The following is a 27,991-nucleotide window of genomic DNA, read 5'->3' on the forward strand; positions in this document are numbered from 1 at the left end:
TCTCTTCTAATAAGCTCTGAAACTCCAACATTTTGGGTTTATAATTTTGATGTGGGTTTAGGATTTTGCTGGAAAAGACAAGAGGAAACAGTGAATAAGATCTATCTAAATATATGCACAATATGTTTGTAAAAAATTATTTGCTTAATAGTAAGTATCCTATACTTTTTTTTTTTTTGTCTGTCTTCCACATTTGGATTAGTTCCCTAGTCTCTGCGTTCTTAGTGATTTCTGAAGCTTTGTTTAGCTTGCTGTGCTATTTATATTTTTTCTGGGTATTTGATTAATATATCAAACCTCAGATCTTTTTAGTAACTTTCACTTTGACTTCTGGGTGTTCATTGATGAGTAAGCTCATCTGTAATTTTAATTATTTTGTTGTTTTAATTGGTTTCACAGTGATCTTATCTTGCCCATCTTAGACCCAAAACTGGTTTTAACCATTTTATAGTAATTCTCTCAAATTTATATGAATTCTTTCAAACAGTTCAATAGTTTTTATAATAGGGAAATATGATAACATATATGAATCAATTGGAGAATAATAAAAATTTTAGTGCCCAAGTGGAAAATGTATACTAGTGGTAATGACTATTTAGATACATGAAAAATTGTGAACTCTGTGTAAGCATTTATTATATATTAAGGTTGAAAGGAACCCTAGAAACATTTGATCCAACCATCTTGCACAACTGAGCAGATTAGGCCACAGATGTAATTGACTTGCCCAAGGTCAAAGGATTTCTTTGTGGTTGAGCTGAATTGTCCCCAGGTGTCCTTTGTAATACTATGGGTTACAAGAGTATGGGTTAGTAGGCACTTTGATACACAGTTTGTGGAATTATGAATGACTATATATATTCTGATTGGCACTCTAGTGCCATAGAGCAAAAATTCAAATGTATATACCTGTTTAGAAACAATTTCTAGAGGAAAAAACCAAATAATTGCGCCAAAATAAAAGTACAATATTATTCATCACTTTATATGTAATACAGGAGCAAACTGAAATGGAAAATGACTTATTAAATCATAACTAATTTATAAAATAACTGAATTTAAAATGGTAGTTTCTCAGACGTTTATTATGTATTATTTTTAAGTCAGTGCACAGTAGATTTAAAGAGAAATATAAAAGTCATTTTGAAGAAGGAACATGCTTCAAGTGTGGTCTTCAGGCCTGCAACACTGTTGGGTGAACTCCCCCCCCCCCACATTATTTATTGGTTGCATTGTAGTTGTAGATATGTTGGGATTTGTTATTTACATATTTGTACATGCATACAATATAATTTGACTAATATCACCCCCAGCTCTTCCCCCTTCTCTCCCTAGTTATTGGGTAAACTCCTAGTTATTGGGTAAACTTGAAATAAAGTAAATACAGAAATGGGGAGTTAGCACCCAGAAACTTTGGGTAGTTTGACAGAATGATTTTTTTTTTATCTACTGTATCTGATAATAAATTTTGGGAGCAGATATTTTATATGGATGTTGTAAATTTAATTTTCCTAATAATTCATTAAAGTTTACGAAAGAATTGCCAGATGAGAAATTGAAGGGAAAGCTGGTCTTTCAACACAGACAGTTTGGGGAGCCTTAATTTATGAAACATGTGCATGTTGCTTTTCACACACATGAAAAGTGTAAGTAATGTAAAACAGTATTTGAGGGAAAGGGCCATGCCTATTGTTATATCTCTTTTCAGAATTGGGGGTAGTGCCTTATTGGAATGGCTCTTCCTAACTTTTTGTTTATGCTGTGAAGGTTATGGTTTTCAAAACACAAATTTCTGTGTTTTCTTTTTTTAAGCTATGCTTATTTGCAATTAGCCTGTGATTTTGTGCTACCTTAAAAATATTCTACTTTGAGAGTTCATAAGTTTTCTGGATACTAATGGAGCTTTTGTTTTGCAACATCTTTAGTTTGTAGTTGTGAAGGACCTGGATTTTCCCCTCTCTTGTAGAAGTATGCTGGTACATGTGGTTAGGAACCATACTTTGAAAAATTCTGTTCTACGGTTTCATTAAATCAAAAGTTCTTAAATTTTTTTGATCAAAGATGCTTTTGAGAGCTTGAGGAAAGTTATAATCCCACTCAATAGAAAATACATGCATGTTTACATACAATTTACATACAAATTCAGAGGATTCATCTCATGTTTGAACAGATCCTAATGGGGTTAAAAATAAAATAAAGATACCATCTTTATTTTATTTATTTATTTTCATGTGGTGCTGAGTTTCGAACCCAGTGCCTCACACATGCGAGGCAAGTGCTCTATCACTGAGCTAAAACCCCAGCCCAGACTCAGTTGCTTTTAACCTTTATAGTTTCCTGTTACTACTTATTTTATTATTATTACCATTTCCCTTACTATGGACTTACTAGTCCATAGAGTGAACTATATAGAAATGCTTGAATTATCTATATGTAACAAATTTATTTGATTTTGAGATGTTTGTGGATGTTTTCTTTTTACAAACTATCATACTTTTTACATTTTTGGTAGAATAATATCCACATATTAACATATTTAATCTTAGAGTATAGACACATGGATTAGCTATAAAATGAAAATGTTAAGTAGCATCTCAATAGTGAATCACAGTTTAAGAAAACATGTTTGTATTTTATTAGGACTTGGTAGAGTAGAATTAGATGGTATTTTTATAAATGATGGGAAATACAGTCTCCTAAAACAATATTAGCAGAAACCCTGTGTTTGAACTAGATAGTTCAGTGGCTGTGAAAGAAAAGAGGCTTAATCACCTTCTTCTGTTTGGTTTTGTAAGGCATAATGACACATACTTTGAGGTATTTTCCTCATCACCACCATATAAGGTATGTTCTCTAACTTTTGGGTAAAAGTTTGATTACAGTTTGACTCATAAACCAGAAAATAAAGAGTCTACAGTTAAAGTGTTCACATGAGTCAGAATTTTATACATTTACTCACCGAGAGACTCAGTGATTGCTTGTCTTCCTACTATTCTAACATAAAACAGCTAAATCATTTATTTCACAGAGAAAGGTATTAAATCCAGAGTAAATACAAATTATAACGAAGTATGTTTTATTAGACATCTATAGTAGTCTTTCTTATTGTTCTTGTGATAAGATAATACTTGAGGCTGGATATTTTATAAAGAAAAAGGTTGAATTAGCTCAAGTTTGGGGGGCTAAAAATTTTAAATTGGGTGACTCCTTTGGATCAGCCTCTGTGCTATTGGCTAGATCCTTATATGGCTAATAGCATAAAGGTGTGAGTATATATGAAAAAGAGAGATCATGAGGTAAGGGAGGAAGCCAGCGAGTGTAGGCAAGACAGTTTTGCTCTTTTATAACAATCCACTCTTGTGGAAATTAACTGGTATCTTACAATAACTACATTAATTTCTTCCAAGGGTAGCGTATCCAAAGACTTAATAACTTCCCACACAGCTCCAGCTCTAAAAGGTTTCACAACTTCCTAACATTGCTACACTGAGTAGTAAGTTTTGGTACATGAATCTTTGGGGAACAAACCATATCCATAGCAACATTCAAATCAGATTGACATTTTAAATGTATTTTAGTAGCATTTGTAGAGTGTTTGAATTGCCAAAACTATATAATGATAAATAGTTGCAAGACATTAAATAGTTCAAGAATGACATTAAATGCTCATGTAATACTGTAGGGTAAATTAATAAATAAGCCTTGGTGTGAGAGTAAACAAATTTGGATTTAAGAAAGCTTTAATGATACATATGTATATGTAAAATATACATTTTTAAAGCAGCTTTATGAATTTTCTTTTTAGCAAAAACCTCTGGGATTTTATTTATTTGTGATATTTGGTGGTGATAGAATAGCTCCTATCATTTTGCAGGAACACAAGTTCTGTGTAAGTTCTCTTACAGACATAATACTTATACTTTCTTATTGGTTTTTGCCACAAGTCATTTTTTGATACCCTGGGAGACTGATACCTAGAATCTCTTCAACCACAGCCTCATGAGTCTGAATTCAAATTTTTTATTCTAAAAATAGTACTGGAAAACAGATTGTTAAGCAAAATTAAAGATTGCTCACTCATTAGATTTTTTTTAAAAATATATTTTTTCTTAGTGCTTTCTCTACCTCAAGAAAATTGTTTATCAGGTTGGATATAATTTTTTTAAGCAAATTTCTCCAAAGTTTGTAACAGCACTGTTATAAAAACAATAGCTTTTGTTTTCCCATGGTTTGGTTCCCATGGTTTTTTGACATGGGAAATTTCTGTTAGTGTTTCTTTCTGTAGCTATCATATTTATTGTTCCTTTTTTACATTCACTAAGTCTGATGGCATTCCTGCCATACCCACAGTGTTGGGGTCATGTGTTTCCAAGCATTCCATATTTGTTGAAAATATGCAGAAGTTGAAAACTTGTTATTTTGATAATAGCTTATAATATAGGTACATGTCTCCTACTTGTTACCCATAGTACCTTAAAGGATAATTACCAAAGTGAATTTCTTTTGAACTAGTATAAATTGCTTTCTTTAGTAAACATCTGACAATTAAAACGTTGTTATGTCTATTTTAGAACTGATTTCTCTGAAATGGACTTGAGCCTACCTATTTTTCAACAAATTATTTCTCTTGCTGTTACCTACTTTCTCAGTTTTGTAACTGCTAGCTTATTTCTAAGGCAAGGCAAATACAGGTTTCTGTGTGTATGTTGAACATTTCCTAAAATTAGGAAGAATAAATTTTATTTATTATTTATTCTAAGACATTGTTGGAGTCACTGAAGTTGCTAAATATTTGTTATGGAAAAGCCGAGGGCAATATAGCATCTGTGCTAGATGATCATTTAAAAGAGGGATTTTAGGGGTTAGACTTATTAAAATGGCGTCTGCTGTAATGGGTCATTATTTTTTAAAGTGAAAAGCTCCATTGATTTGTTTCTGTGATGGAGATGTTCCCAGGAGGTAGTAACTATGGGGAAAGGTTGGTTGAAATGGGAATATTTTAAAAGTTTCAAGAAGAAATGCTGCTGGAATCACATATTTGTATGGAGGCTAATAAACATTTTGAGAAATTATTATAAATTTTATTTGAGAATAGTAAATTAATAACAAAAATTAATGATACACATAAGTACCATCCTCCTCTTCTGATTCTGTAAGCCTGAACTTTCTCCTCATTTAACAACAGAGATGAGCCTGCTATGGAAAAATGGCTCTAAATTCTACTTGCTAATTATAGCCATGTATGATATTTTTTCAATACAAATAAAAATGTAAAATCTTTTCTATTATTAGTGACCTATATTCTGTTCTGTTAAATATTATTGTGCACTTGTGTTTATGGATGGACATCCTGTGACAAGGCCTAGATTTGACCTTTTAACACCTGGGCTATCTCATGCTCCTTTCTTCCCTCTGGTCTTGATTCCCTATTCTGCCGTCCATACTAATACTCTCCTTTGTTTTCCTGTGTGTCCTTAAGTTTTTTTTTCTTCCCAGCCTTCCCTGACCTCCAACTCAAGGTTTCTTCAACGAGATCCACTTACTGATTCTTATCATTTGGCCACTTGGTACAGTGGCAACACCCAATTCTGGGAAGTAGCAACATAAGGTCACCATTCCGTGGGAATGGAATTTGGAAAACCCATACTTGGATTGTGGTGAACACTGATGCTGTGAGTTAAGGCTCGGAATCTGTGGCAGGCTTATGTCTATTGTTAAATGAGGGGGAAGTTTAAGCTTAGAGAGCAAAAGGAAGAGGGTGAGTGAAGGAGGGGATGTTTGGCTATCCTTTAAGAATGGAAGGGGAATGCCTGAAGCAGTTCTGATTGCTCTATATAAAAAGCTGTCTTCTTTGCCCTATAAGTCCTCAAAGTGGGCTTCTAGTCCTTATGAATTTGTAGCTTAATAATAAGCAAATAGTTGTGAACCTTTGCTGTGCATTTTGTGGTATGTGCTATGTGCCTATGTGTGGTATGTGCTCAGCAGCTATATGAGGCATATTGAATTGTAGTCTGCATTTTCAGAGAGATATCTGAAGCTTAGAGAGGTCAAGGAACTTTAGGACATAAAACTGGCAAATTGCACAACATGAATATGAACTCATGTTTTCCTGACTTCAAAGTCTATGCTGACTAATGTAGCAAGTCATTTAACCAGTTAGAAGCTCCATTTCCGGCTCCCTGTCAAACACTAAAACAACTTCATAGTTGTGATAAATGATGGAACCCTCCCCACTCCTCCTCACTGCCCCTAGTCCTTGACTTACTGTTGGTGCTCAGTGAATAATTCTAGTTACTTTTTCCAAATTGTTTCTTTCCTCAGGCAGTAAAAGATATGTGAGGGGAGCTACTCTCCTAAAATGACTAAAGAAAATTTACCCTTGGATAGTTCTGTGAAAATAAGGTGAGCGAAGGTGAAGGCACTGGTACTTTTTCCCCTGGCATTGTTTCCTACTCCCCCAACTCCCTTCCCCTGCTTACTGAAGACTGACTTCCTTTTAAAGAGAAAACTTGTAATCCATAATTATAGATAAAAGGGTTGAAATGCAGCTATCCCCAGAGGGGAGTTTTACTTTGATTGATATTAGATTCTTTTCTAATTTGATGGGGAGGCTCAATAAAGATATCATTTTCTCAAAGAGTATACATTGTCCTGTATTACTGTCATTTCAGCATGAGTGCACAGAACCGAACTCAAAGGTAGTTGCAGCTTGTGCACCATGTTTGCTTGCAACTTCAGAGACACCAGATTTTTTTAAAAGTTATTTTCCATAAACATAACTGGAAGTCCTAGCACACCTGTGATCTACAGAGAATAGTCTCCATGGTGATCAAGGTAGTCTTTTCCAGAGCTACAGTTTGAACATGGAGAATGAATAACAGTTTGAATGTTCATGGAACCCTTCACAAGCTTAGATAGGAGGAAAGAAAGCAATGTTCATGAGTGCTGTTGATCAATATTTGATATCGGAAGAGCAATTTAAGATTTGATATTGGAATAGCAAATAAAGGGAACCATTTAGGGCCCAAAGAGAGCCAAAGTAATTCAGACACTATTTATAGTTTTTATGTACCATCACATAACCAGGACAAGGCTGCCATCTCCACCAAGGCTGCATGTCTCAGTGTAACAGCACAGACCATGGTGCAGGAGACAGACAGGTTCCTGGGCAAGAGTTTTCCAGAGTATTAGAAATAGGGGACAATGTGTTGGGCCTAAGACCAGAGACATGGAGCCAGGGATTTAGCTCGGTTTCGAAATGCTTGCCTATCCGAGTTACATCCCCAGCACTGCCAAAACTCTCCACTGTCTGTCCCCCGGAGCCCCATCTCCACCCTCCCCCCCCCCAAAAAAAAAAAAAAAAAACAAGACCAGAGGTGAAGAGGGCCTAGAATATGTGCACATGGCATGGGGTGAATATTGGAGAATTTCAGATGACGGGGGCTGAAGTGAGAAAGGTACAGAGGAAAGTGGGCAGAGAGAGAAGGAGGGAAATATTCTATAAACTGTGTGGGACTTGCAACCTCAGGCAAAGAAAGGTAATGCTTTTTAAAGAAGCATACAGATACAATTAAGTCCAAGGAAAATTGGACAGCAGTACTGAAAAATGCATTTAAAGATCAAAGGAGAAGCATTTCTTGTGGTTAGTTTGATTTATACTAATCTTGACCCAGGAGCCTCCTAACACTGCTTCCTTCCTACACATTGTGCATTTACAAAATCCACACACTTATGTCTACCATATAACATGTACAAGATATACTGCTGACAGGAAGTTAGTACTGCTTCAGACTGACATAAGTTATTCAGACTTGCAAGATCAGTAAAAGATGAGCTATGTAAACAATAAGTGACCTTGGAGTCTTTCCTTGGCTGCTCACAATTCATAATAATGCTGCATACTACCTAATTAAGAGAAAAGAAACATTTGTCTTTCTGATGAGTAAACAGCTTGAGGAAGTTGTTCTGGGGATAAATGAAGCTTATGGGGAGTGTTCAGTGAGCTGTGTGCTCCCCTTTCACAAGTCGTGAATTTATTTGTATGCATCAGGCATTTCCCACTGCATAGTTCAGGCTCTTCATGCCCTTAAATTTAATTCAGGTGAGTAGGAATCCTTGCTAGAGACTAATGAAAATGGTTAGACGTAAGAAAAGACTTCTTAGTGTTGAAAACCAAGATGATTAATATTACTATACTCAAAGAACTGTAAACAAAAAGTTTATGTGGCAGTTAAATCTGTAAAAGATTGTTCAGATGTCAGTGGGCGTTTGTTTCCAATTCCACTAATTGTTTGAATTATACTCTTCCTTATCTTTGTTAGATAAAGTTACCAAGGGAAATTGTGGCACCTTGTTAGAAGTCCTAGAAACCACACATTATCAACTGTGCAAAATAGATTTACTTTGTTTTATGTAACAAAATAAGGTTTGACTTTTGACCATACTTAGATCATTTCTACCTGATTTAAGATTCTGATTTTCAGATCAGAGCCTATTTTTTCTCCTTGTCCAATGAATTTAAGAGCATTTCTACTAGAATTTAGTGTATTAAACTGATGGACTTCCTTATTGATTTTTTTTTTTTTTTAAAGGGGTAAGGTTCACTATTTGCCCAGACTGGCCTTAACCTCCTGGGCTCAGGTGACCCTCTTGCCGCTGCTTCCTGAGTAGGTGAGCTGGGCCTATAGCCATACACAACTATACCCAGCTGATTTTTGTTTCTTACTTAATAAGATCTAATAAAATATTTTTCTAAAAAATTTAGTATAATACAATTCAATACAATATTCAAGGCTCTTTAAGAAGAGCAAACTATGAGCACAATCACTGACCCCCTACCCTTTTTTTAGTTGTCAATGAACCTTTATTTTATTTTATTTATATGCATTGCTGAGATTTGAACCCACACATGTACCTCACACATTGTACCTCACACATGCTAGGCAGGTACTCTATCACTGCACTACAATCCCAGCCCCATGATCACTGACCTTAATGGAGCTTATTTTGAAATTAGAAACAGATTGATAAAATATTATAGATGGCTTGTATTTCAGACTTTGGTTTTATTCTATATGGTATGAAGCAGAAGGCATTTGAAATTTATCTACCCCCATTTTATAAACAGGGCATTGACGTGAATAGAACTTTCTAGTGTTTTTGGTAGTGGGGCCATTGTATGAGGCCAATAACACAATTCAGCAAACTCAGGTGAATTATAAAAAGGTCTATTTTGGTTCACATTCTGGAGATCCAAGGTTGAGGATCCATACCTGGTGATGGCCTTCTTGCTGCAGAGTCCCAAGATGCTGCAGGACCTTATCTAATTGTAATCACCTCCTAGAGGCCCTACCTCCAGACACCATAGTTGAGTTCATTTTCTACCCAATTAACGCCTCACAGTTGGGACTAGATATCAATACATGAACCCTTGGCAGACACACTCAAACCATATCTAAACTTTATCAGCCACCATTCTGGAAATGTAAAGATAGAGGAAAGGAAGAGGAATTTGTAAAGTTTGAAGTTAGAGAAGGTCTTTAGAAAACTCTCACGATGCCAGGTGTGGTGGTGCATGCCTGCACTCCCAGCTACTTAGAAGGCTGAGTCAGGAGGATCACAAGTTCCGAGCCAGGCTGTGCAACCTAATGTAGACCCTGTCTCAAAATAAAAAATAAAAAGGGCTAGGGCTATAGGCCAGTGTTAGAGTGCCCCTGTGTTCAATCCTAAGTTCAGGGGAAAAAATAGGAAGAAGAAAAAGAAAACTCTGATGGTAAGCAAGTAGGTAATAGGAAAAACCAGGGTAGGACTAGAAAAGAGGAATGGAAGGCTAAACAAAATTTACTACTTTTGCTAGATATGAGACCCAAGAAAGAGTTAGAGCTATATAGGATTTCTGTGCTCCATGGTCTGAAAATAAGGGTCACAGAACAAAAATAGTCCTAGAAAAATAGATAATTCTGAGAAGTTAGTCTTTAACATGAGATGATAGGATCTCAGTAGTAGACTACTGGAGCAAAAGAGGTTGAAAAGTTTGGTTATGGCATTGTCTTTGATGTGATTATTTTCTTTTTTTGAAGGGGGGATACCAAGAATTGAACTCAGGGGCACTTAACTACTGAGCCACACGCCTAGCACTTTTTTTGTGTTTTATTTAGAGACAGGGTCTCACTGAGTTGCTTATTGCCTCACCATTGCTGAGGCTGGCTTTGAACTCAACATCCTCCTGCCTCAGTATCCCTAGCTACTGGGATTACAATTATTTTCTTCCTACATTGTTTGTTACCTTTTTGTTACCCCAGACTGTGAATATTTAAAATGTTTCTGTTTGGTACATTTAGAGCAAATGCCTATAGGCTTTAGTGTTTCTATTTTAAGACTTTTTCATGTGAGGTGATAGGGAGGTTAGTTGAGCTGTAGTTGTTTCTGGTGTGTGTGTGTGGTGGGGGGGTCATATGTGTGCACTTGCCCTTCTGGTTCATAAATCTAAGATAAATTATAAAATCTAAGATGAATTATGATGTTTTACTTTTCCTCTTATCAGGACTCCAGATTTTAATTTATTTCATCATTTTAGTATGGAATTTTAGTTGCTTTGTCTCACCAATGAACTCTTTCAGACTTGACTCTTATTTTAAAATTAGCTCACACAGAGACTTCTAAAGCAGGCAGGAATCTTCAAAGGCCTTTGAGATCATCTAGGACAGCTCCCATATTTCTCAGAATTGTAATCTGATGTTGAGGTAATAATAGTCAACATTTATTGAGCTATTATCTCATGAAATCATTATAACAGTCTATAATGTATGTGAAATGGCTTTCTTGCAGTCACGTAGAAAATGGTAGCCATAGCTGACTTTTTAGGACTTGTTTTCCTTAAAAATATATTCACAATTTAAATAATTTAATTCTTTGCAGTAGAGAAAGGTAGTCTTTTGTATCAAATAAAATATTTTGAATATTTAAAATAATAAAATACTAATTATAACACTCCACTTATTATTTAATATAGTAAAATCATATAGTCATCTAGTAAAATTCATATATTTTGTGAAGGTCTGTAATGTGCAGAAGAAACACAGTCCTGGTACTTGTCTCCATGGGTCTAGCAATCAGTACTATTTTCTTGATTTTTACATCTAAATGCTTGTTCTTATGTACTTGGATTGCTCTGCCTTAATGATGATGATGATCTGTTTATTTATGGTACTAGGGCAGGTTGAACCCAGGGATGTTTTATCACTGAGCTACATCCTTAGCACTTTTTATTTTTTATTTTGAGACAGAGTCTAAGTTACCAAGGGTCTTGCTGAGTTGCTTAGGCTGGTCTTAAACTTGCAGTGCTCCTGCCTCAGCCTTTGGAATTGCTGGGATTACAGGTATGCTCCAATGCACCCAGCTTGATCATTATTTTTAAGAGAAGAATTAGACAGCTAATGTTAGCAAAACCTACCCGAGCATTATGTGTGTCTTATTTATTGCTTTGCCTCCAGATAATGAAATTATTAAATTAATTTTCAGCACCTAGTTCTTGTTCAGTGAACTGAGGGTTGATTTGTTTTGTGTTGTTTTTATTAGAAAGTAATTTTACTATTTTAATTAGAAAATAATTTTGCTGGGGCTGGGGCTAGGGCTGGGGCTAGGGCTGGGGTTGTGGCTGAGTGGTAGAGTGCTTGCCTAGCACTGGGTTCAATCCTCAGCACCACGTAAGAATAAATAAAACAAAGGTATTGTGTTCATCTACAACTAAAAAAAAAATTTAAAGAATTTTGCTGTGTTTCTTAAAATTATTAGAGGTTCTTTTTAGAACTTATACACACACATATAATATATCATAAATGTTAACTCCTTTAATCATTTTTAAGTGTACAGTTTAGTTGCGTTAATTGAATTTATCATAGTGTTGTGCAATCATCACCATTATTTATTTCTAGAACACTTTCATCATCCCAAACAGAAACTTTAGTTTCAAGTACTAGAGGAATACTGGTTACTTCCTTTCCTGGGCCTCATCTCACCTATCTTCTAGATTCAGTGTAATCTGTTTATACTTATTGAATACAGAGTTTGTCATTTGAATTAGAATAGTTTCTTTTATCTGTATTTTTTCATATTTCTAGGTATCTATGAAAACCACATAATTTTCCCTTTTATTTATACTTGCTGATTTGGAGCAATGAAATATATACACATGAAGTTTGAAAGGAGCTCAAGCTAAATGATATAAATACATAGAAAAAAGATGGGGGATTTAGAACTGTGAAACACAAAGAAGTCTGAAAGTCTCAGATATGAGTTTCCTCCCACTTCTGCTGAATGCCTGGAGCAGGAAGCACACCCAGTATAAAAGATATTTGGGCCTGTGATCTAAAAGAATTCAGTCCCCAAACACTGGATATGAACTGGACTCAACAGGAAGGACTGTTCAATAGATCCTCCCTCTGGGTTACTCTCTGTGCTCAAACAAAAATACTCTTTAGAGTTTTTAAAAATTAGTTCTAAAAGAGTATAAAAAGTCCATTCAGATTACATACTTTTTCTTCTGCTAAAATGTGAAGTTTCCTTGACTACTTCTCTTCCTCATTCATATTACTATTACTGTTGCATGATAAAGAAATAGAGAAATTATCAGGAACCTTTCTCAGAAAATTATTTCACTTTTTTATAGAGTAAGAATTTAAGAAATATGTAAAAATCATTGGGCTTTTACCTGATAAGCAATATAATTTTTTTGTGTTATTTTAAAAGTATATTAACATATGTTTGATATAAGAAAAATATAATTTTTAATCTGCCTTTACTGTTCTTTGTTTTTTAAAGATTGATGCTCCTAATGAAATCTGTTTATTACAGCTAAAAGATGGCGGCAAGGCCTTCCAGGCCAATGTAAGAATAGGCGATGTGGTCCTCAGCATTGATGGAATAAGCACCCAAGGAATGACTCATCTCGAGGCCCAGAACAAGATTAAGGGTTGTACCGGCTCTTTGAATATGACTCTGCAAAGGTAAATTGTTTTAAGTTTGGCTCTGAGAGAGAAAATGATACTCAAGAATTTGCGTGTTACTCTCTCTCTCTCTCTCTCTCTGAATGTGTGTGTATGTATGATTCATGCTAACTAAAAAGCAGTTTCTATTATCATTGTTTCAGGTAGATAAATAAAAAATGTAGTAACTATTCAGTTGGATAATTGAGCAGTATGAGAATTGCTGAAAGCTCTGGATTATTTCTCCACACAAAGACATGTATTTGCATATTCATAAAAATTGTGTGTACAGTTTATAGTTTCAGAGAATTCAAGTATTCCTGAAATTTCTTATGAGGGCTAAGAATTCTTAATGTAGGGGAAAAAATTCTTTACCTTAATATTCTGAACAGTATATTAGATGGTATTCCTATTTAATTTAAAATATTTTAAAATTTAAAAATTTTTTAGTTGTCAGTGGACTTTTATTTTATTTTATTTATTTATATGTGGTGCTGAGAATGGAACTCAGTGCCTTGCACATGCTAGGCAGGCGCTCTACCACTGAGCCACCACCCTAGCCCCTTATGGGGTATTCTCTTACAGTGCATTTTCCCATGTTTTTCTTCCTGAATACATTTTTTTTTGTACTAAGAATTGAGCCCAGAGATGCTGTATCACTGAGATACATCCCACCCCTTTCAATTTTTTTTATTTTTTGAAATTTAATTTAATTTTTACCCACATTTTTTATTGGTGCCTTATAATTATACATGCTGATATCAGGGCATTGCTACATTTTTGTACACATACAAAATACACAATATAATTTGGCCAATATCACTCCCCAGCACTTTTCCCCTGCTTTTGATTTTTTATTTTGAGATAGGTCTCACTAAGTTCCTGAGGGCCTTGATAAGTTGCTGAGTGTGACCTCAAACTTGTGATCCTCCTGCCTCAGCCTTCTGAGTTGCTGGGATTTCAGGTGTGTAACACCTTATCTGGCCACAAATAATTTTTATACACTTGTTTGAAGGCTGGATTTTAAAAAATTACTATTTTTTACATTATTTTGAACTCACTTTTATTTTTTTTTTTTTTTTTTTTTTTTTTTTTTTATTTTTTATTTTTATTTTTTTTTTTATTTTTTTTTTTTTTATTGGTCGTTCATAACATTACATAGTTCTTAATACATCATATTACACGGTTTGATTCAAGTGGATTATGAACTCCCGCTTTTACCCCGTATACAAATTGCTGTATCACATCAGTTACCCTTCCATTGATTGACATATTGCCTTTCTAGTGTCTGATGTATTCTGCTGTCTGTCCTATTGTCTACTATCCCCCCTCCCCTCCCCTCCCCTCCCCTCCCCTTTTCTCTCTCTACCCCTTCTACTGTAAATCATGTCATCCATTTGTATTCTCTTGACTTACCCCTCCTTACCTCTTATATGACATTTTGTATAACCCTGAGGATCGCCTTCCATTTCCATGCAATTTCCCTTCTCACTCCCTTTCCCTCCCACCTCTCATCCCTGTTTACTGTAAATATTCTTCTCAAGCTCTTCGTCCCTACCCTGTCCTTGTTTACACCCCTTATATCAAAGGAGTCATTTGGTATTTGTTTTTTAAAGATTGACTAGCTTCACTTAGCATAATCTGCTCTAATGCCATCCATTTCCCTCCAAATTCTATAATTTTGTCATTTTTTAATGCAGAGTAATACTCCATAGTGTATAAATGCCACATTTTTTTTATCCATTCATCTATTGAAGGGCATCTAGGCTGGTTCCACAGTCTTGCTATCGTGAATTGAGCTGCTATGAACATCGATGTAGCAGTGTCCCTGTAGCATGCTCTTGTTAGGGCTTTAGGGAATAGACCGAGAAGGGGAATAGCTGGGTCAAATGGTGGTTCCATTCCCAGCTTTCCGAGAAATCTCCATACTGCTTTCCAAATTGGCTGCACCAATTTGCAGTCCCACCAGCAATGAACAAGAGTGCCCTTTTCCCCGCATCCTCTCCAGCACTTATTGTTGTTTGACTTCCTAAAGGCTGCCAGTCTTACTGGAGTGAGATGGTATCTTAGGGTAGTTTTGATTTGCATTTCTCTGACTGCTAGCGATGGTGAGCATTTTTTCATGTACTTGTTGATTGATTGTATGTCCTCCTCTGAGAAGTGTCTGTTCAGGTCCTTGGCCCATTTATTGATTGGGTTATTTGTTATCTTATTGTCTAATTTTTTGAGTTCTTTGTATATTCTGGTTATTAGGGCTCTATCTGAAGTGTGTGGAGTAAAGATTTGTTCCCAGGATGTAGGCTCCCTATTTATCTCTCTTATTGTTTCTTTTGCTGAGAAAAAACTTTTTAGTTTGAGTAAGTCCCATTTGTTGATTCTATTTGTTAACTCTAGCGCTATGGGTGTCCTATTGAGGAATTTGGAGCCCGATCCCACAGCGTGTAGATCATAACCAACTTTTTCTTCTATCAGATGCCGTGTCTCAGATTTAATATCAAGCTCCTTGATCCATTTTGAGTTAACTTTTGTGCACGGCGAGAGATAGGGATTCAGATTCATTTTGGTGCAAATGGATTTCCAGTTTTCCCAGCACCATTTGTTGAAGATGCTATCCTTCCTCCATTGCATGCTTTTAGCCCCTTTATCAAAAATAAGATAGTTGTAGTTTTGTGGATTGGTTGCTGTGTCCTCTATTCTGTACCATTGGTCCACCCGCCTGTTTTGGTACCAGTACCATGCTGTTTTTGTTACTATTGCTCTGTAGTATAGTTTGAAGTCTGGTATCGCTATACCGCCTGATTCACACTTCCTGCTTAGTATTGTTTTTGCTATTCTGGGTCTTTTATTATTCCATATGAATTTCATGATTCTTTTATCTATTTCTACAAGATATGCTGTTGGGATTTTGATTGGCATTGCATTGAACTTATAGAGAACTTTTGGTAATATCGCCATTTTGATGATGTTAGTTCTGCCTATCCATGAGCAGGGTATGTTTTTCCATCTTCTAAGGTCTTCTTCTATGTCTTTCTTTAGGGTTCTGTAATTTTCATTGTATAAATCTTTCACCTCTTTTGTTAGGTTGATTCCCAAGTATTTTATTTTTTGGGGGGATATTGTGAATGGAGTAGTTGTCCTCATTTCCGTTTCAGAGGATTTGTCGCTCATATACAGGAACGCCTTTGATTTATGCGTGTTGATCTTATATCCTGCCACTTTGCTGAATTCATTTATTAGCTCTAATAGCTTCTTTGTAGACCCTTTTGGGTCTGCTAGGTATAGAATCATATCATCTGCAAATAGTGATAATTTAAGTTCTTCTTTTCCTATTTTTATGCCTTTAATTTCTTTTGACTGTCTAATTGCTCTGGCCAGTGTTTCGAGGACTATGTTGAACAGAAGTGGTGAGAGAGGGCATCCCTGTCTTGTACCAGATCTTAGAGGGAATGCCTTCAATTTTTCTCCATTCAGAATGATGCTGGCCTGTGGCTTATCATATATTGCTTTTACAATGTTGAGGTATGATCCTGTTATCCCTAATTTTTCTAGCGTTTTGAACATAAAGGGATGCTGTACTTTGTCAAATGCTTTTTCTGCATCTATTGAGATGATCATATGGTTCTTATTTTTAAGTCTATTGATGTGGTGAATAACATTTATTGATTTCCGTATATTAAACCAGCCTTGCATCCCAGGGATGAATCCTACTTGATCATGATGTATAATTTTTTTGATATGTATTTGAATCCGATTCGCCAGAATTTTATTGAGGATTTTTGCGTCAAGGTTCATTAGAGATATTGGTCTGTAGTTTTCCTTCTTTGATGTGTCTTTGTCTGGTTTCGGAATCAGGGTGATGTTGGCCTCGTAGAATGAATTTGGAAGTTCTCCCTCTTTTTCTATTTCCTGAAATAGCTTGAAAAGTATTGGTGTTAGTTCCTCTTTAAAGGTTTTGTAAAACTCTGCTGTATACCCATCCGGTCCTGGGCTTTTCTTAGTTGGTAGTCTTTTGATGGTTTCTTCTATTTCCTCTATTGTTATTGGTCTGTTTAGGTTGTCTATGTCCTCCTGGCTCAATCTGGGCATATCATAAGACTCAAGGAATTTATCTATGCCTTCACTATCTTCTATTTTATTGGAGTATAAGGATTCAAAGTAATTTCTGATTATCTTCTGTATTTCTGAAGTGTCTGTTGTGATATTGCCTTTTTCATCCCGTATGCTAGTAATTTGGGTTCTCTCTCTTCTTCTCTTCGTTAGCATGGCTAAGGGTCTGTCAATTTTATTTATTTTTTCAAAGAACCAGCTTTTAGTTTTGTCAATTTTTTCAATTGTTTCTTTTGTTTCAATTTCATTAATTTCAGCTCTGATTTTAATTATTTCTTGCCTTCTACTTCTTTTGCTGTTGTTTTGCTCTTCTTTTTCTAGGATTTTGAGATGAAGTATGAGATCATTTATTTGTTGTTTTTTTCTTTTTTTGAGGAATGAACTCCAAGCAATGAATTTTCCTCTTAGAACTGCTTTCAATGTGTCCCATAGATTCCGATACGTTGTGTCTGTGTTTTCATTTAACTCTAGGAATTTTTTAATTTCCTCCTTGATGTCTTCTAAAACACATTGATCACTCAGCAACCTATTGTTCATTCTCCAGGTGATGCTTGCTTTTTCCTTTCTTCTTTTATCATTGATTTTCAGTTTCATTCCATTATGATCAGATAAGATGCATGGTATTATCTCTACCCCTTTGTATTGTCTAAGAGTTGCCCTGTGACATAGTATATGGTCTATTTTTGAGAAGGTTCCATGTGCTGCTGAGAAAAAAGTGTAGCTACTTGATGTTGGGTGGTATAGTCTATATATGTCAATTAAGTCTAGGTTGTTAATTGTGTTATTGAGTTCTATAGTTTCCTTATTTAACTTTTGTTTGGAAGATCTGTCCAGTGGTGAGAGAGGTGTGTTGAAGTCTCCCATGATTATTGTATGTTGGTCTATTAGACTCTTGAACTTGAGAAGAGTTTGCTTGATGAATACAGCTGCACCATTATTTGGGGCATATATATTTATGATTGTTATGTCTTGTTGGTGTATGGTTCCCTTGAGCAGTATGACGTGTCCTTCTATATCCCTTTTGATTAGCTTTGGCTTGAAATCTATTTTATTAGATATGAGTATGGACACTCCTGCTTGTTTCCGCGGTCCATATGAGTGATATGATTTTTCCCAACCTTTCACCTTCAGTCTATGTATATCTTTTCCTATCAAATGCGTCTCCTGTAGACAGCATATTGTTGGGTCTTGTTTTTTGATCCATTCTACTAGCCTGTGTCTCTTAATTGGTGAATTTAAGCCATTAACATTTAGGGTTATTATTGAGATATGGTTTGTTCCTCTATCCATATTTGTTTATTGATGTTACTAAACCTGATTTGTTATCCTCTTTGACTACTTTCCCCCCTTTACTGTCCTACCTCCCATTGTTGGTTTTCAATGTTGTTTTCCATTTCCTCTTCCTGTAATGTTTTGCCAAGGATTTTTTGAAGAGATGGTTTTCTAGCTGCGAATTCTTTTAACTTTTGTTTATTGTGGAAGGTTTTAATTTCATCTTCTAACCTGAAGCTTAATTTCGCCGGATACACGATTCTTGGTTGGAGCCCATTGTCTTTCAGTGTTTGAAATATGTTATTCCAGGATCTTCTAGCTTTCAGAGTCTGTGTTGAGAGATCAGCTGTTATCCTGATTGGTTTACCCCTAAATGTAATCTGCTTTCTTTCTCTTGCAGCTTTTAAAATTCTCTCCTTATTCTGTATGTTGGACATCTTCATTATAATGTGTCTAGGTGTGGATCTCTTATGATTTTGCACATTCGGCGTCCTGTAGGCTTCTAGGATTTGGGATTCTGTCTCAATCTTCAATTCTGGGAAGTTTTCTCTTATTATTTCACTGAATAGACTGTTTATTCCTTTGGAATGGAGCTCTGTGCCTTCCTGTATCCCAATGACTCTTAAATTTGGTCTTTTGATATTGTCCCATAATTCTTGGATGTTCTGCTCATGGTTTCTTAGCAGACTTGCTGAGCTGTCTATGTTCTTTTCCAGTTGAAATACTTTGTCTTCATTGTCTGATGTTCTCTCTTCTAAGTGATCTACTCTGCTGGTAGTATTCTCAATTGAGTTTTTAAGTTGGTTTATTGTTTCCTGCATTTCTAGAATTTCAATTTGTTTGTTTTTTATTACCTCTATCTCCCTGTGAAATTGATCTTTTACTTCCTGGATTTGTTTGTCAATGTGATCTTTCATTGTCTGATTTTGCTGTCTCATGTCTTCCTTGAGACTCCAGATCATCTGAAGCATATATATCCTGAACTCTTTATCTGATATTCCATCTGTTGCAGCTATTACCTCTTCTAAAGTTGAGTTGACCTGCATTGCTTGTGGACCTTTCTTTCCTTGTCTTTTCATACTGCTCGCGTTTCTTTCTGCTTGGTGCAACTGTTGTGTTTTGAAATTTACCCCCTATTTATTTATGTTGCTCTTGTATACTTGAAAAGTCTCCCTTGCAGGTGCGGGCGGCGGCTGTGCCCCTACTCCAATTGGGGTGACGTGTCTACCACGCTGGCGGCTCTCTGGTCCTGTTCCGGGAGTGGAAGGCGGCTCTGCTCTGTCCCTATTCCAATTGGGGTGTCGTGACTACAATGCTGGCAGATCGCTGAGCCTGTTCCGGGCGTGGGCGGTGGGCTTGGCTGGCGGGATTCCACCTAATGGCAGTCCCTAACCTCCCTGCTTGCTAATTAATGGCTTCTCTGAGGCGCCACGCCTTAAGTAGCTGCGGGGCAGGCCGCGCATCAGTTGGCCTGGATCTCCGGGGTCCTGCTGCTGGCTGTTTTGATGTTGCAAGCTGTTGGAGAGTGGTGGTGTATTCTTCAGCTTTCCCAGATGGTGTCCACTGACTGCCTGGATGGAGTGTCCGCTGTTTTGATGTTGCACTCTGAAGGAGAGTGGCGGTGTATCCTTCAGCTTTCCCGGATGCTGGCCGCTGACTGCCTCGGTGGAGTGTCCGCTGTGGGGGATGGGACTGTACCGCTTCCTTCCCCTTCTGAGAACCCGTGCTCGGCCCAAGGGTCCGTGTGGGCTTGGCTGGTGGGATTCCACCTAATGGCCTTCCCTAACCTCCCTGCTTGCCAATTAATGGCTTCACTGAGGCGCCACGCCTTCTGTAGCCACAGGGCAGGCCACGCGAATCAGTTGGCCTGGATCTCCGGGGCCCTGCTGCAGGCTGCTGGGATCCCTGGCACTCTATCACTTTGATTTTTTCTGCTTGCCCCTCCCCCAGCGCTGGCTAGCCAGGTTTCCTTTTGGCTGCTACTGGGAGGAGGGGTTGGAGGTCAGGTGTCTCTGGTTTCCCCCTGGCCTGTATGGAGGCTCAGCTTGATACTCCCTCTCCCGGCAAGCCTAGGAGAGATTTTATGCGAATTCCCGCTGTCTGGGGGGTGAGCTGAATGACACCGACCTGTTTTGATGTCGCACTCTGAAGGAGAGTGGCGGTGTATCCTTCAGCTTTCCCGGATGCTGGCCGCTGACTGCCTCGGCGGGGTGTCCGCTGTGGGGGATGGGACTGTACCGCTTCCTTCCCCTTCTGAGAACCCGTGCTCGGCCCAAGGGTCCCTGTGGGCTTGGCTGGTGGGATTCCACCTAATGGCCTTCCCTAACCTCCCTGCTTGCCAATTAATGGCTTCACTGAGGCGCCACGCCTTCTGTAGCCGCAGGGCAGGCCACGCGAATCAGTTGGCCTGGCTCTCCGGGCCCTGCTGCAGACTGCTGGGATCCCTGGCACTCTATCACTTTGATTTTTTCTGCTTGCCCCTCCCCCAGCGCTGGCAAGCCAGATTTCCTTTTGGCTGCTACTGGGAGGAGGGGTTGGAGGTCAGGTGTCTCTGGTTTCCCCCTGGCCTGTATGGAGGCTCAGCTTGATACTCCCTCTCCCGGCAAGCTTAGGAGAGATTTTATGCGAATTCCCGCTGTCTGGGGGGTGAGCTGAATGACACCGACCTGTTTTGATGTCGCACTCTGAAGGAGAGTGGCGGTGTATCCTTCAGCTTTCCCGGATGCTGGCCGCTGACTGCCTCGGCGGGGTGTCCGCTGTGGGGGATGGGACTGTACCGCTTCCTTCCCCTTCTGAGAACCCGTGCTCGGCCCAAGGGTCCCTGTGGGCTTGGTTGGTGGGATTCCACCTAATGGCCTTCCCTAACCTCCCTGCTTGCCAATTAATGGCTTCACTGAGGCGCCACGCCTTCTGTAGCCGCAGGGCAGGCCACGCGAATCAGTTGGCCTGGCTCTCCGGGCCCTGCTGCAGGCTGCTGGGATCCCTGGCACTCTATCACTTTGATTTTTTCTGCTTGCCCCTCCCCCAGCGCTGGCTAGCCAGGTTTCCTTTTGGCTGCTACTGGGAGGAGGGGTTGGAGGTCAGGTGTCTCTGGTTTCCTCCTAGACTGTATGGAGGTTCAGCTTGATACTCCCTCTCCCGGCAAGCCTAGGAGAGATTTTATGCGAATTCCCGCTGTCTGGGGGGTGAGCTGAATGACACCGACCTGTTTTGATGTCGCACTCTGAAGGAGAGTGGCGGTGTATCCTTCAGCTTTCCCGGATGCTGGCCGCTGACTGCCTCGGCGGGGTGTCCGCTGTGGGGGATGGGACTGTACCGCTTCCTTCCCCTTCTGAGAACCCGTGCTCGGCCCAAGGGTCCGTGTGGGCTTGGCTGGTGGGATTCCACCTAATGGCCTTCCCTAACCTCCCTGCTTGCCAATTAATGGCTTCACTGAGGCGCCACGCCTTCTGTAGCCGCAGGGCAGGCCACGCGAATCAGTTGGCCTGGCTCTCCGGGCCCTGCTGCAGACTGCTGGGATCCCTGGCACTCTATCACTTTGATTTTTTCTGCTTGCCCCTCCCCCAGCGCTGGCTAGCCAGGTTTCCTTTTGGCTGCTACTGGGAGGAGGGGTTGGAGGTCAGGTGTCTCTGGTTTCCCCCTGGCCTGTATGGAGGCTCAGCTTGATACTCCCTCTCCCGGCAAGCTTAGGAGAGATTTTATGCGAATTCCCGCTGTCTGGGGGGTGAGCTGAATGACACCGACCTGTTTTGATGTCGCACTCTGAAGGAGAGTGGCGGTGTATCCTTCAGCTTTCCCGGATGCTGGCCGCTGACTGCCTCGGCGGGGTGTCCGCTGTGGGGGATGGGACTGTACCGCTTCCTTCCCCTTCTGAGAACCCGTGCTCGGCCCAAGGGTCCCTGTGGGCTTGGCTGGTGGGATTCCACCTAATGGCCTTCCCTAACCTCCCTGCTTGCCAATTAATGGCTTCACTGAGGCGCCACGCCTTCTGTAGCCGCAGGGCAGGCCACGCGAATCAGTTGGCCTGGCTCTCCGGGCCCTGCTGCAGACTGCTGGGATCCCTGGCACTCTATCACTTTGATTTTTTCTGCTTCTTGAACTCACTTTTAAAATAGTCATCTTTATATTAGGTATTAGAACATCCCAACATTAGGCCTGCATTGAAATCACCTGTAGTGTATGTTAAAAATACTGATTCCTATGTTGAATCAGAATTTCTGAAGGTAAGCACCAAGAATTACATTTACATTCCACTTGATGCTAATGAATTATAAAGTTAGAATTATTGAAGTATCTTGGGCTTCGTTTAAAGGAAGCAAGTAAGGGAATGGAGGGAGAGAGGGTGATTGAGTGATAGCTCAGAACCTTAGGTGTATAAGAAAGGAAGCTTGGTCATAGTTAGGGAGGGTTTTAAACAAGTCTTGTGTTTGATGATAACGGAAAGTGCACTGTATTCTGTCAAAATTGGAAAACACCGTCAAGACCCTCCCCAAACATCTCACAGTCTTCCATAAATTATCATGTTTATTGTGAACCTTTAAAAGGATGATGTTTTCCCATTGTCTTTGGTTATGGAATCTTTTTTTCTTGGAGCCTCTTGTGGGACTGGGAGTTTTGTGGAATGCACTTTGGAAATGCTTCTCAGTTCTTTGCCACTGCTATCCCGGGTGTCCTAGGATTACTATATAAAGGATTTAAATGGAGTAAAATATATTTGCTTGTCTGGATGAGTACTAAGTTAGTTGAATAAATTTTTTTTTTTTACATTTTGATTTTGACTTAGATCTACTTCAATGTATTATGACTTTCTAACTAGTTCTCTCTTTGGGGTCCTTTTTTTGTGTGTGTGTTTGTTTTTATGGAAGAAATTCCTTCCAGTAGGATTGCTGAATTGATGTTTATATGTATTTTACATTTTGATGAATATCAGCTATGCATTTTAATAGTAAAAAATAAGTCAATGAGAAAAGTACTCTATTGCAAAAACAATTGTTTCAATATTATCCTTCTGTTCTGTATATTGAGACATGTAATATAAAAGTTGTTACTAATTAAAAGAGGTGTTCATTTTTTATTTATAGGCATTTGTACCATGTATGAATCTTGAAAGGGAACCAAGAATGTAAGAAGCTTAACTTATCTGAGATATCTCAAAAATAAAACAAATACAAATGATTATGGTCTGTTTCTCACATTCTAAAATCGCCTGTGTATATAATTGTATAAGCTCTTTTTTTCTGGGCTATGTGTCATTTTTTTCATACTAGCCTGCTTGTTTTCACATTGTGCTTCTTATTTTATAACCAGGACCTAGTATCTTATTTTCTATTGAAAACACTCTGGGCCTCATAAGAATAGATGAAAACCAGATGTTACTCTGTTTTTATGCATTTCCAACTTAAGCAGTCTGCTACTGACTCTAATAAAGATTCTTTTAAGCTGCTCAAGTATAAAATCTAACAAATCAACTTACAAAACCAACTTGTTACCAACATTTGGTAATTCTACATAATCTTATCTTCATTTTTCTAAATATAGATAGTCAGAGACCCCAAATAGGGAGAATTTTAGAGTCCTCTTCTCATTGTAATTCTCTTCATGTTTTTGAACATTTCATGTAAAATAATATCAGCCTTTTTCAATGTTGTCTATATTTAGCGAAATTCATGGTATATCACTGACAATGTTAACTGAAGAAAGTTTTGCTTTGTAGGGAAGAAATACAACTTTAAAGAGTTATATTTGATTCTTTTCTATACCAAGGCCATATTTTTCTTAAGTTCTTTCTGTTTGTTATAGCCAATATTTCTGAATTTGAGCAGCATCTTATCTGGCCTCCAGTTACTCTTTTATCCCACCTCTCGTCAATCAGACTGCTCCGAATTCCCCTACAACAGTACTTTCTCTGTGCAGCTCTTTTCTTTATAAATATAGTTTTCCTCATGAATATGTAGTATCTCCATGACAGACTTGTCTGACTTTGGTTTCTCTAGAGGCAGAACCTGAGATGGGGGTTGCTCTGCAAGTGATACATGAAGCATCTTCTTTCAGATGTCGCTTGTTGTTCATAGTGAGCGAGTGAAGAAGGATTGAGGAGCAGGAGAAACTGAGATGAACAAAGATGTGATTTCTCATTTGAGAAATCAAATTTCCTCATTTTGTCCATCAGGAAACTTGGGAACAAAACTGTACCAAAGAGTTTTTCTTGCCTTGAAGCAAAGGAACTGGGTTATTTACCCCTCCCTTGCATTTGTTAGTTCTTGGCTACCAGCTGTCCTGCAACAGCGAGAGCAAGAGAGAGCAAGTACCTGCAAGCCAGCCTACACTGCAGTAGGAGGGGGTTTCTTTTGCTTCTACAAAAAGTTTCTGGTGTGGACCTTTAGCAACAAAGCAAGGATCACTGGGGGCATGAGTATACCACATCCACAGAAACGTTCCTGAGGATCCAGGCTGGGTGCAAGAGTGTACACTATGAGCTCTATCCAGACCTAAATGCTGTGCTTAGAAGATGATGGTCTCTGCCTGGATACTGAGTGCTTGTCTATTTTTTTTCCAGAAATGTAGGAGGCTGAGGCAGGAGAATTGCAAGTTCAAGGCCAACCTTGGCAACTTAATGACACCCTGTCTCATGGTTTAAAAAATGAAAGGGGCTGGGGATGTAGGTCAGTGATAAGGTACCCATGCCACCGGGTTCAATCCTAGTACAATACAGAAAAAAATTGTGTTCTCTGTAACCTAATCCCACTCAAGTTGCTCTCTCCATGTCACCACTAATCCTTGTCAAATATCCTCCATTCCATTTAGAATAAGTTTCTCAGCATCTCTCACATGCTCCTATGGCCCTTTGTGAAATTTGCTTCATCTGCAATGCCTACCACCTGTTCGCTGCCCTTGTGTGCCTTTATATCTACAAAACCTATATTAACCCTTGTCTTCTGCCTATCGTCTTTCCTACTGCTGCAACTCATTCATGTTTTACCTCTCAGAACTTACATGAAAGAGTTTATGCCATTCATTTCAACATTTAATTATACAATAAGTATAATCAGAAATAACAAGATCCATTCTTTGAGTCATGTACAAATAAACATAATTGGTTAATAGTTATATCCAGTGCTATCTATATTATTAAGTAATTAACTTAATTAATCTTATTTCTCCAAATAGTCTCCTTAAAAGCAAAGACCATGTTTTTTGCTCATTTTTATTTAGCAACATCTTGGATAGTTTTGTGCTTTTGATATCTAATGAATAATTATTTGATATATAACCAGCATTGTTTGCCAAACATGGAATTGTTTATTTCACAAATATTTAGTGAACTTTCAGTATGTTCCAGGTATTATTATAGATGCTGGGAACATAAGACTGAACAAAACAGAAAAAAATCCCTGCCCTCATAATACTGACATTTTAGTGAGCAGACAGGCAATAAACAGCAAAGGACAATGTGTTGTATATAATGTAGTGTGCATTACTGGAAACATAAAGCACATAAGGGAAACAGGGAGTGCAGAGGTAGAGAATTGCAATTTGAAATGGAGTGGTGAAGAAAGCCCCAGTGAGGTTGTTGGCTGTCTGGGGCCTGACAGTGCCAAACAGAGAGATAAGCCAGTGCAGTGCCCTGTTGGTGCAGAGTGAGTGGATACAGACTAGTAAGAGGTGAGGTCAGAGGGGTAGTATGAAAGGGGCAGAAGTGGAATAGAATTTGTCAGTCACTGCAAGGTTCCAATGTAAGTTTTCTTGGGCCTATGAAAAAATTGTCAGAAGGCTTTGGAAGGTTACAACTGCTTGGCCAGAGCTAGAGCAAGATTTGGGAGAAAATTGACTTCATTATTAGAAATGGAAGCTAGAGGAAGGAGCTGACCAACCCCCCATCCCTAGTTTATTAGTGAATGCACTGCTGAGGCAGGAGAATTGCAAGTTCAAAGCCAACCCTCGAAAACTAATGAGACTCTGTCTCATGATATAAAAAAATGAAAGGGGCTAGGAATATAATTCAGTGATAAAGTACCAGTGCCACTGGGTTCAATCCTAGTACCACAAAAAACCTAACACTGTAGAAACACATGATGATAGCTGGGTGTGGTGGTGTATACCTGTAATCTAAGCTACTCAGGAGGCTGAGGGAAGAGATTCACAAGTTTGAGGTCAGCCTCAGCAACTTAGCAAGCCTCTGTCTCAAAAAAAAAAAAAAGAAAGAAAGAAAAAAGGAACTAGGGAATGTAGCACAGTGGCAGGACATCCCTAAATTCAATATCCAGAATAAATAAAGAAAGAAAGAGAGGAAGGGAGGAGAGGATGAAGGGGAAGAGAAGGGAGTGGAAGGGGAAGAGACACCTGATGATTACCACTATTAGCAAATTCTTTTCTCCTTGGCCCAAGAATATAAGGGTGGAGAGAACCTAAGAAAGAAAGCCCAATGAAAATTACCAGCCATTTTCTTTTATGAATCTTTTATTAAGTACTTTTATTACATATCCATTACTTTTTTAAAAAAACTATGTTTTCAAATGTGTCAAACTTAATATCCTAAAATAGGGTGTCTAATGCATATAGAGCTATAGGAGACTTTAATTTGTATTCTATCCTTGAAAAGGATTGGAATTTTTTCCCCCTGCAACTGAAACTAATTCTAGGAGAACTAAAACTAGACTATGAAAAATTTATTAAAATTGTTTTCCTTCTCAGGGAAATTGGTCAAATAGCAGTGTGCTTATTTTTAAATACCAAATCCATTTTGTGTATAATTTTTGATTTAAGTCAAAATAGATCATTTAAAAAATTATATTATTTCAACTAATAAAAGAAGAACATTACATTCAAAAGCTTTGATGTCTAATAACTATTAACTATACTAGAGTTGGCTTCTGTGGATAAGATTTTTAACTACTTTGTTTATTCAATAAACATGTTCTATGTTTATGTACATAGAACAGGTAAACTTGCTGTTAACTCACTGATTACTTGGGGAAACCAGCTTCTTGGCCTTAATTTTTTTGTCTAAAAAATGAGGACAGGAATGATTTCTAAATTCCCTTTTTGTAGTAAAAGTCCTGGTTCTTGTTCTGGTTTTTCAACTGTAAATGGATAAATTCCCTAGAACTTGTTATTAGATCAAACCAACTTCGTTTGCTTATTTTGGCTGAGAGAATCAGGAAATGAGACTTTTTTTGTTGGTGCTGTCTTAAACTATGCCAGGTTAGCACAGTGACTTGTACACTACTTTGCTGACTTTAAGGTGAAAGGTAGGTCAGATAAGATACTCAAGTGGCATTTAATCATCAAAAAAATACCGTGTACTCTTATCCTTATTTTATATTTTTATATTAATTTTGTTGGAATCACAGAGAACATACATACAGCTTTTCAAATCTTCCATGTTTTTTACATTATTTATAATAGTATATCTATTGGATCTTTTTTATTGTTTTGTTTTTATTTTGTTCTTCAGACTTCATTTAGTTTGAAACTTGTTATGTCTGGAAATAAAAGATCTAGAACGGTTGAGTTTTGAAAAATATTGATGTACTTACTTTCATCGTCCTCATTCTCATCCTTCAAACAACAGAAGAATTGTCAGAAATCCAATAGCTACTGCTAATGAATGACAGATTGGAATAATTTAA

At 38.0% G+C, this 27,991-nt stretch overlaps 1 protein-coding gene across 1 annotated transcript in view; it reads left to right on the forward strand.

The window, feature by feature from the left end:
* Pdlim5 (PDZ and LIM domain 5) overlaps nt 1-27,991 on the forward strand; it is a 220,885-nt gene that overhangs the window by 60,242 nt on the left and 132,652 nt on the right. The window contains exon 3 of the mRNA XM_026407459.1: nt 12,853-13,004. Within this exon, the coding sequence (XP_026263244.1) occupies nt 12,853-13,004 (152 nt within the window). The remainder of the gene's footprint in view (nt 1-12,852; nt 13,005-27,991) is intronic.

This window comes from Urocitellus parryii, chromosome 10, assembly GCF_045843805.1.
Source record: "Urocitellus parryii isolate mUroPar1 chromosome 10, mUroPar1.hap1, whole genome shotgun sequence".
Taxonomy (NCBI): domain Eukaryota; kingdom Metazoa; phylum Chordata; class Mammalia; order Rodentia; family Sciuridae; genus Urocitellus; species Urocitellus parryii.